The sequence below is a fragment of the Ursus arctos genome, unplaced genomic scaffold (genome assembly GCF_023065955.2).
Source record: "Ursus arctos isolate Adak ecotype North America unplaced genomic scaffold, UrsArc2.0 scaffold_30, whole genome shotgun sequence".
NCBI classification, from domain to species: Eukaryota; Metazoa; Chordata; class Mammalia; order Carnivora; family Ursidae; genus Ursus; species Ursus arctos.
Window position 1 is genome coordinate 16,087,940 of NW_026622986.1, and position 10,892 is coordinate 16,098,831.

Here is a 10,892-nt window from a genome sequence, read left to right on the forward strand (position 1 = left end):
AACCACATTTTGCGTGTCTGGTTCAGTTATCTTTTACCGACTAAGCTAATTCTTCTTTTAAAAAATAAAACAGCTACCCCAATCATGTATTAAACAAAAAACTTTTAGAAAAAGGTGTAAATAGCATTTATTAACAACGCTTAGAAATAAACCATATCTGGCAATAAATTAGCGTGACGTTTTCTGGCCAGAGTTCTTCCAACAACGCAGAGTTCTGCCCAAGGTGCTGGGGGAAATCATAGGCTATTGCATATTTTTAGAAAATCAGGATAAATTATATAAGTTATATACTTAAAAAGAGATCATCTATTTCATTAACTCGACAGGATAATAAATAGATAAATAACAAACAGTTGATTGCCATTAGAAAAATGTGATTCTTAAATTACATTATAGATATTTACATGTACAATATGCACAGAGACATAATCAGATCCTCAGGAGGGTCTGGGACTTCTCAGGACACAAACTCAAAAGGTGGTTCGTTTTCTATGTTGTTGAAGGAAGATTTGCTGTTGAGTTTTCTGGGGTCCTCTGGGGTCCACACTTTGGCCGTTCGGATAATATTTTGTTCTTTGAGTTGCTTTTCATCAGTCCATGAGAGGGAGTGTCCTGCAAGGGGAGGGAGGCCGTAATCCGGGTCGCTGGGGGAGGGGGACCCTGAGGAGGTGAGAAGAGAAAACAGACCATGAACGTCCAACTCTATTCCCAGAGGGTGCCCTCTGGTCCTTTAGGATCCCCTCCTGGGCGCCTCGATAGAACAGGCGTCTTAGGTTACAGGAGAACGAACCTTCCTCCTCCACCCCTCGGCCCCCCAGCGCCCCCTCCCCGGAATCCCTGGAGCTGCAAGTCTGTCGGGGACGCACGCCCTCCCAGCCGTGGTGAAGTGGCGGAAAAAAACCTGCGAAAGGCCAACTCGTGATCAAGGTCGCTGGTGCCCACGCACCATCTATCCGTCCGTCAGCCGGCTTGTGGGTCCGTTCACCCAGCCCCTCCGAGACCTTCCCGTGCCCGTCCCCGTCTCCCTGAGCTGGACTGCGGACTCACTTACGGGTGCCCCGATGGCAGATGATGACCTTCTGGGCCTGGCTGCCTGGGCTGTCCCCGGCCAGGCGCCCGCCGCCGCCCGGTCCCCCTCCGCCGCCCGCGCCGCCGCGCAGCGGCAGGTCGGCCTGCACCAGCTCGCTGAGGAAGTTGATGTAGCCGATGGCCAGGCGCAGCGTGTCCACCTTAGAGAGGCGCTTCTCGTAGGGCAGCGTGGGGATGTGCGAGCGCAGCCCCTCGAAGGCGTCGTTGATGGACTGCATGCGCCGCCGCTCGCGCACGTTGGCCGCCTGCCGCAGCTGCTGCAGCTCCGCCTCGGAGCGCACACGCCGCCGCCGCCGCGCCGCCGCCGCCGCCCCGCTCAGGCCGCGCAGCCGGGCTCCGGGGGACAGCACGGCCGCCCCCGCGCACGGGTACGCCAGGCACGAGGGCGGCGAGCCGGGCGAGTAGGGGAAGCCGCCGGGGGGCGCCCCTCCCTCGCAGCAGTAGCCGCCGCCGCCGTCCTCCGGCTCGCCGGGGCCCCCCAAGGGCGGCGGGGCGAGCGCGTGCGGGGCCGCCGAGGGCGCGGGCTGCAGCAGCAGGCACGCCCCGTCGCGGTAGCAGTACTCGTGCAGCTGGTGGCTGAGGAACTCCACCTCGGCCTGCTCGTCCGCCAGCAGCTCATCGCCGTCCTCCAGAGGGTCCCGAGAGGACTGGTCGGTGAAGAAGTCCTCCTCGTCAAAGTAAGGAGACGGGAAGGCTTCCAGGCCCCCGGGGAAGTGCTCTAGCAGCACCGCGTCCATGCTCTGTGCCGCCGCGGGCCTGAAAGCCTGAGGGGCTGAGGGGCTTCTCGGGACGTTTGACGGTGCGGTTCTGGCTCGCGCGGCGGCCCCCTCCCTCCCCGGGGATGAGCGAGAGGCCGGGAGGACCTCCCGCCCGCTTCCCGCCCCCGGCCTCCCTGGAGTGGCCGCGGCCGTTGGGCTGTGGCCGGCGCCCGCGCTGCGCCGGGGAGGGCTGTGGCGGACTTGCTGAAGCTGAGGGCCGGCACGCGAGGATTCTTATAACTACATCCACAGGCGCGTGCCAGGGACCCGCGGCGCCAGCCAATCACCGAGTGCGGGGCGCCGGCGGGGAGGGGGCAGGGAGGCCCCGTCGGCGGCGCGGGGGCCGGGGAGTCTTTCCTCCCAGTGGGAGCTCCTGGGGCGAAGAGGAGGCGGGGCCCGCGCGGCCTGGGGCCCCTCGTGTCCCTCCCCGCCCGCTCTTCTGACGAGTACCTGCGGGGCGCGGAGTTTCGGAGGCACCTGCGGCTCGCGGCGGCCGCTCCCCCGCCCCAGCCCGCGCGCTGCGCAAAGCCCGAGCCTTCCGCCCCGGGGCTGGGGCGCGGCGCGGGGCGTCCTCGCGCAGCCACAAAAGGTCCGGTGGGTGCCCGTCGGCCGCGCAGGCTGCGGAGCGGATGGCGGACGGAGGCCGCTCCGCCTCGGGGGTGGGCGCAGACACCGCCGGCGGCCTGGGCAGTCCGGGTGGGTGCCCCGGTCACCCCCAGCCTCCGGCCTGAGTTCCGCCGGGTCTTCTCTCCTCACCGGACTTCGCTAGGACTCCCGTCAAGTTGGCACGGTGTGTGCCGGTGGGGTTGGGAGGCGACGCCGGACGTCCCGAGCGTTCCAGACCCTGCGCGGAGTCTCGGGGCGCGAGGCTGCCGCCTTTACCCTGCCCTGAGAAAGAAACGGGGACACAGGAGGGGCTGCCTCGGAGAGCGGCTCGGTGGGGCACGTTTCTTCTGAGAGCAAATCGAGACCCTAGGGGTTCGGAGCAATAAAACCTGATACAAAAGAAGTCAAATGAATCGTCTGCTCTGGAGCAGGCCGGAGGGAGGGCGTGGAAGTTACAGGGCAGAGTGTGAACCCTTTCAAAGCCTGAGTCCCTCACCTTTCTGACCACCGGGACTGTCCCGGAATGATTTTTTTCTTTCTTTCTTGACCTTAAAAGAAAACAAAAAGAAAACAAAAAACACCCGAACACAAAACGTATGTGCTCTGCCCATGACACGCTTTATCACAGCCAGCGATGCCACACGAATTCTTCATCTTAAGAGTAACAAAGAAACACTTTCAAGGTCGGGGCAATTCCTGTAAAACGCCAGGCTCCAACTTCCACCCCCGGGAGAGTAAAGTGGCACATGTTCTCTGAATAGAGGACTGAGAGCCAAGGGCTTCGTGGGTCAGCCGCTTCTTTTTTCAGACACTTGTCTCACCAGAGGCTTCTAGGGGGTTTGCAGGCTCCTCTCAAAATCCAAAGCCATGCCTTTTAAGAACAGCAATTTCAACATGCTTCTTGGTTTTAGACATTACACTGTACTTAATTCAATTCTAAGACCCAAACGTTAGGGCCAAAAATTACACGCGATTAAAGACCCTACCTTGAACTGTCAAAAACCCCAATTTTCACCCAAAGACGTACTGTTTTATAGCCGGTTCTTCTATGTGTCTGTGGATGCCCTTCCTAGTGAGGTGGTTATGCTTAAGCTGATGAAAATGTGGACAGGTACCCTGTGCCAGAGCCTGAGCCGCAATCCTGCCTCTGGATTTATCATTCTCACCTCCAAGAGAAGGAAACTGTTGGGGGGGGGGGAGGTCAAGACCACAGATCCAGCCAGCTGGTGGTGTGCACCCAATGCTCTTTACACTTAAAAGGCCCTCATCCCCGTCCCTCACTTGGTTAGAGTGAAATTAAGTGGGGACATGCTCTTGGATCAGCCTAAGGACTTTGGAAGAGTAAAAAATGATCAGACTTCAAAGCCTTACCCAAAATATTGCTAATTGTTCAGTGAAGGAAAGATTGGATTCCAGCCTACAACGGCTGTCTCTTCAAGAGGCTGAGAGGCCTTCTCTGATAAATCTAGGTGGCTCTTGAGAGAGTGTTTGTGTCCTGGATATGTTGGGGGGCACTGGGGATCCTGGGAGTCAGTAGGTATGTATACGGGTATCTTTTGACCCAATGTGATTTTAAGTTAGCTTCTTATGTGTGCTCGGTGGGTTTGTGGTAGAGTACAGAAAATTACTCTGGGCACCCCGGTGAGCTCATGGGGAGTGCGCTGGAAATCTTATTGCCCCATGAGGCTGAGCAGAACTAGCTACCATGGACATTCTGGGCAATTCCTGGGGCTTCGTGGCTGAGCATGGGGTAGGAGGAAAAGAGAAAGTATTCACCTGTTCCAGACATAACCCTCTTCACCCTCTTCCTCCTCACCCCCACCACTTTCCCCCTAGAAAACCACCGTCTGGAGACCAGTCCTATTGGGAAGAAGGGCTAGGCCTGCAGATGCTGATACTGGGGTACTGGTGTGGGCATGCATGTAAGTAAGACATGATCGTTCTCTTCTCTAATAAAAAGAAGAAAGACTTCACCACTAATAAAGGAAATTTTCTCTGGGTCACTGGAGGTCACAACAACGTGGATGGCTGCATTCGGCCTCTGGAAGCAACTCATTGGTTGAGGAAATGGCTAGAGGCCCAACTCTCCTTCCAGCCCCTCCCTCCACATTTCATGGATCCCCTGGGCAGTGGGGGAACATGGAGAGGAACAAGATCAAAAGGTTCCAGGTTCTTCATGGAGACAGGGGCAGAACTGGTCCCAGAGCTGCAAGCCTCTCCACCCCCTGCTGAGGTCCAGCATCTTTTTCTTCCCACCCTCTGTTCTCAGGAGAGATGTCCCCTAACCTTGTAAGGAATCTCTGCTTCGGTATAAAATAACACCCATCCCCCAAGGTAGGCAGTGGCAGTTGGTTCTTTTTCATACCAAATCCTGGTGAGGCCTTGAGATTCTTTTCAAATTTTTCCAAAGTCGCTCCGTGGCACCTGCTGTCCTGGACCCGGTTGACTCCTGCCACACTTCTGTCAGGGCTGCTCAGGGGCCTCATACTATCTTCAAGGTTCTCAGTTCCTGCAGAACTTCTGGCAAGAACTTCTGGTGCCCCCACCCCGGTCTCTCAGCTCTCTCCCTCCCAGGAGTCTCAAGGACCTGAAAACGTGTTCATTTGTTTCCCATCAAACCTTTCTAGCATCTTGCGTTCACTTTTGGGAACAGTGACTGGAGGGTTGGAGCCCAGGTCTCCTGGCTCCTTCCCAAGCTGAATTTCAGGCAGAGGCCACTAAATGAAGAATGGGGCCTCTAGGCTCTCCATCCTTCAGCTTGCCCTCCACATGTTCCCACAGTGTTCCACACCTGCTCGGCATATGCTGGCGCCCAGCTCCACAATATCCCACACTCCTTGCCTGGTGCTTGCAAGCAGGGACTTGGGAATGTGATTCCTGGTCTGTCTCCCAACTTGAAAACGGGTCCATGTTGATTCCTCATGACCCAGATTGTCCTCACTAATCCACATAGACATGATGCCAGGCCGTTGTTTGTAATCTCCTATATCTGTTTGCTACTCCTTCTCCCTCCCCTGTTCTCTGAAACCTTTCTTCGCTCCACTCTAGTGCCCCTAGGAACCCATTCTTTATTCCCATACTCTTAGGAAAGGATTTGAAAAATAGAATCACGGGGATAATGGTGAAAGGTTTCTGAGGCCCAGAGAGGTTCAGTGACTTCCCCCAGGGTCACACAGTAGGTGACCTCAGCCCAGTGTCGGTTCCACTGGCTGCTGAGAGCAGGTTCCAGCCCTGCTTCTGCCCACTCACAAAGGGCATATTTATACTGATGTGCGATGGAGTCAGTCCAGGCCCTGTTCGAACCCTGCCCCGACTACCAAGTACCACTTTTCTGGCCTCCCTAACTCTCGAGTCCGGGCTGCACTGTGGATACCACAGCACTTCCTGAGTGCTGAGGGAGGAATCACTGAATAGTGCAATTCCTGGCATACGACAAAGTACGCAAAGTTAAATATGGGATCATGGGACTTTCTCTGGCCCCAAAGTCACACTGTATTGATTATGGATGGTTTTCCCACTGAGAAGGCCCACTGTGGGATCACGTGACATTCTGTTCCATCCTGGAAATCACGGGCCTAGAGGATGCTGAACTCCTTGACACAGCTTACAAGGCCTTCCTGGAAGTACCCCAGCCTACCTCTCCACACCTCTCACGTACACCTGACTCCATCCATAATTAACATTCCATTTCTTCAGATGCCCTGAGGATTTCTCTCTCGTTTTCGTTGTTTCCCTCCTACGCTCCTTTGCACTGATCTGAGCTCCTTGAGTTGTTTTGAAGGCCTTATATTTATTCTGTCCTAAGATAGGCAAAAGGAGTAACACAAATGCTAGGGAAGCTAGATGCATTTTGGAGGACTTTCAGACATGTGTATCATTCTGCAACCTGGAGGGGGTCCTCCTTACTTCCCCCGGTGAATAAGTGAGGCTCGGCCTTCAATCCATGGTTGCATGGCCAGTAAGAGAAGGGGTGAGGATTCAACACGAGGTTTGTCTGGCTTTACATCGTGTTTATGTCACATAGCATCTGTCTGCCCCTCCTCTGTCTGTGCACTTAATGTGGCTGACGTAATAGGATTTTCACGTGGACCAGCTGATTTGCTCCTAACATCGCACTGTGAGATCACCGGAGGTATCGTTATTATTTGCAAATAGTAAGATTCAGAAAGGCTAAGTGACTCTCCCGGATGGCCACAGCTGCCACCACGGAGCCACAAGTAGAAGTAACTAGATCCATGGCACAAGGAGGTGGGGATGTCAACATTGTTTGCCAGATTTTGCCTTCAGACTCTCTCCACCCTGAGCCTTCTCAGCCTAGAAAAAATCCCAGCTGGGCCATGTCCCATTTGGGAATGAGGGCAGGAGGCACAGGTCTGCCCCGAACCCCAGAGAAAATCCTAACGCTGCACACCCACCTCCTTCCTGCCCGACTTTACATTTCCCATTGTTAAACATTAATCCTTTGAGGGAGAAACACCAAAATGCTGATATAATTATCCAAATAAGTGTTTTCCGTCCTGACAACGTTTACTCAATGAATAGCAAAGCTTCTGAACTTTGTCCTTCAGTCTTGTTATTCTGAAAGGTGTCTGACCTTTAGTAATGTAAACACCAAAAATCATTATTACCAGACTTCTGCGTCTTGGCCTTGCGTAGTGAGCGGTGAAAAGAAAAAAAAAATTAATAGAAACAGGAACGTTGGGCTTTTTTCAGTTTGTTTCTTTAAAAGCTGTCTGTGTTTTCTGGCTTCATGTCAGTCCATAGGGCCTTGAGTGAATTACGGTACACCCCTAGAGGGGCGTAGTCAGCAGCCATAGCAAAGAATGAGAATGCTTTCGGTGTAGTGATGTGAAGTGCTCTCCCAGACACACCATTATGTGAAAGGAGCAGGAGTGGCTGGTGTACTCCCACTTGCATTTAAAGGAGAGGACAGTGAATATATGTGAGTACATCAGTTTGTGCAGGCGTCAAATATCTCTAGATGGATACCTAAGAACCTGATGACGTCGATTGCATTGAGAAAGGCTTTGAGTGGCTAATGGATAGAATTTTTCATTGTGGACTCTTCTGGACCTTTGGAATTTTGAAATATGTGAACATACATGCAAAAAAATGTTTTAAAATTAATGAACTTACTTTTTAAGAAAAATTTTGGATGATGATCTCTGGATATAAGCCCTGGAAGAGCCCTCCAGAGAGACTGGATATCAGCTCGCGCCATCGTCAAAAATCAGCAAGACCTTCTAGCAGATAGGACCAATGAGGGCTGGGAGGTGCAGGCCAGCCCAGGGCTCCCTGCCCGTGGGCTGCGTCCTGAGTGAGCTCCTTCTGTAACTGTCTCAGTCTTGCGTGCAGTGCAGTTGAAATGGGATGGCATTGGATGAAATGCCATCCCCTGCATGAAATCCCTATCAAACAAGATTTGTAGGGATTCAGCAACATAAAGGAAATTGACAATGACTAAGTACTCATTAAAACCCCCACATTATCTGCGTTGTCCAGGCCCACAGCCCAGAGGTGACCACTGAGAACACTCTGGTCTATTTTCTTCTATATCTTTCTAGTTTTGCACCTTGCGTTTTTCACTTGGCTGAATTTCATCATCATTTCCCCATATCTTTACTGACAGGCTTTCACGGTGGCAGGACGGCTGAGCATCTGACTTTTCCTCTGTATAATTTTGTTTTCACTTGCACACCACTCCCTCCTGGGAACTCAGAATTCAGATCATACTTCCTGCATCTCTTAGAATACCTTTGTGGGGTTTTTTTTAAGATTTTACTTATTTGTCAGATTGGGGCAGGGGGAGAGAGAGCAAGTGAGAGTGCACAAGCAGGGGGAGCAGCAGGCAGAGGGAGAAGCAGGCTCCCCACTGAGCGAAGAGCCCGATGCGGAACTTGATGCCAGGACCCCAGATCACGGCCTGAGCCAAATGCAGATGCTTAACCGACTGAACCACCCAGGCATCCTGAATACCTTTGTGTTCTATCTGTGATCTGACTTTATACCTTGCTTGGCAGGTCATGGTTTTGATTCCCGTAGGATTTTTTTCTACCTCCTATCAATAAGACCTTAGCTCTCACTGACTGGTCATGAAGATATAGGGATATTGAAGTGGTTTTATTATTGTTGTTTCCTTAAAATCCTGTGTGGAGCAAAATCTTTTCCTTAGCTGGGTTACGAAGAAGCTTATGCCAAACCATGCCTAGTTCAAGTGGCGAAGCGCCTACTAGTGGTCAAGAAGCGTCAGTTACTTGGGAAAGCCACCCCAAAAGCTCACCGGTACAATTTTCATGCTTGCATGTTCCAAGAAACCAGCACCCTGCATATGCCTTTGCCATACCTCGGGTTTTGCCACCGCCAGACCCTTCTCAGGTTGGATGCCACTAGAGATGTAAGCCTATTTTTGTCACACGGAAAGTAGCAGCCCACCTTCCACTGCAATCCCAGGCACGCAGCCAGAGCGGCTGGGTAGCACAGAGTTCATGAGGGGGCTCTGGAGCCCGACTGCCTGGATTCCAGTGGCTCAGCTCCCGATCAGCTGTTTGGGCAAGCTACCTAATCCGTTGGTGCTCCCATTCCTGCATACGCAAAATGCAAAAGGAAATGATAATACTACTACCTCATTGCCTATTGTGGAAGTTAAGTGAGTTAAATATAAACTCATACACAGTGGCAGGCACACGGTAGTGGTTGCTTAGTAAGTCACTCAGCATAGTAGATGCTCAGTAAACGTTGGGGGACTGGACAAGTATACACTGTCAGTGGGAAGCAGAAGCCCTATTAATCAGATGGAAGTCGTTTTTACTGCCTTTGCCAACACCAGCCCAATTTCCTAGATTGATAGTGCATAAGTACCAGCAAATACGGAGCCTGATTCGCTATTGACACTAGAAGATGCAGCTGTTCTCAGAACTTTTGGGGAGAGCTCGGATTAAGCCTGGTTATAGCCTTTTGCCAATGCTCGTGGCTATACAGTAGGGGCTAGAAGAGTGGCCCATCTCTCACAGTGTGGCCCATGGAGAGAAGCCTGTGAAGACCACAGCACTCAAGCCGGGGGGTGGGGGGGGTGTTCACACAGGCCAGGCTCTCCTGTGCCTCTTTTGTAGTAGCTTCTCAGAGACATTGGTTAGACTCACACTGAGACAGACCTTGAGTATGAGGGTGGCTTTTCCCCTCTCGCCCCTCCATTCTCACTGGCTCTGGGAGAAGCCAGAGGTCTTTCCTCACCTGGAAAGAAAACCAGCCAGCCCTGCTATATGATACAGTCTCTCCGCAGTCTGCTCATGCCTCTCTAATCAGTGGATCGCATTTACATAGTTTTTTCTCTTTTTGTGACAAGGGACTGTTCCCATACCCAGGGGTTTGATTGTCTTGGTGAGAACCTATCATTGGACCTCTCATTTATGTGGACCTCTGAATTTCTGGGTCCATTTTTCTTAAATAAAGTCTCCATAAATTATGACTTTTTTTTTTCAGTTTTGTGACCTTGTATAGCTGATAATCTTAAAAAACGATGACAACAAGGTATGAACATATTGTGCTCTGTGTAGATGACCACCCTATCACCTGGCCCTGCCTTTGAACTGGGAGCCTGAATTTGAGTTAACATTCACGTTTAAGACTGTGGTGGTACCAACAAACAGGCTATTTTAATTGCTAAAGAAAATACACAGATACTGTGCTTTGCCCAGAAAAGACCAAATAACCAGAAAGCAGGCTAGACAAACAATGGCCATCGTGGTAGTTTCCATGATAAGTTAATTAATTAATCTGGGGGGAGAAATGAATCACCCATGGCACACAGTGAACTGAAGGTAGGGACCAACACCATGTCAGCTTCGTAAATGGTGAAATGTCACTACAACAAAATCACATCATCTGTCATATTAAGGTTAGTTTGAATTTTATTGACTTATAGATTTAAAAAATTTAAAAAGAAACACACACATAGAGGGGCGCCTGGGTGGCTCAGTTGGTTAAGTGGCCGACTCTTGGTTTTGGCTCAGGTCATGATCTCGGGGTCGTGGGATTGAGCCCCACATTAGCTCCATCCTGAGTGTGGAATCTGCTTGAGAGTCTTTCCCCCTTTTCCCTCCCCCCCTGCTCCTCCCCCCACTCACGTATGTGCGTGTTCTGTCTCTCTCTCTAAAATAAATAAAATTTAAAAAGAACAACACACATATAGAGTTTATGCCAAATTTATATTTGTAAATATTTAAACAATTTCATATTAATAATAGCTTAAGTTGGCACTGGGGACCCATAAAAACTTTTATTGGTGGCTGTTTCGTTTTTCTCTGAAAAGGGTGGAGATTTTATATATAAGCACAGATATGCATATATGTGTGTATACATGTATGAGTACATACACGTATCACAAGTCAGGCTTGTGGTGAGCATAGCATAACCTATAGACTTGTCAACTCACTATGTTGT

At 51.4% G+C, this 10,892-nt stretch overlaps 1 protein-coding gene across 1 annotated transcript; it reads right to left on the reverse strand.

The window, feature by feature from the left end:
* Positions 1-457: 457 nt before the first annotated feature.
* On the reverse strand, positions 458-1,826 carry PTF1A (pancreas associated transcription factor 1a). Its single transcript, XM_026478918.3, has 2 exons — positions 1,052-1,826; positions 458-660 (listed from the first exon to the last, which is right to left on the reverse strand). Exons 1-2 carry the CDS (start codon positions 1,824-1,826, stop codon positions 458-460), a joined length of 978 nt encoding a protein of 325 aa, XP_026334703.2.
* Positions 1,827-10,892: the final 9,066 nt, after the last annotated feature.

What these genes read in the sequence shown, in the direction of transcription:
- PTF1A (XM_026478918.3), bottom strand. Translation starts at nt 1,826, where the DNA reads ATGGACGCGGTGCTGCTAGAGCACTTCCCCGGGGGCCTGGAAGCCTTC. An exon ending in CATCTGCCATCGGGGCACCC is followed by an intron (nt 661 to 1,051) that starts GTAAGTGAGTCC and finishes TCACCTCCTCAG; the next exon opens with GGTCCCCCTCCCCCAGCGAC.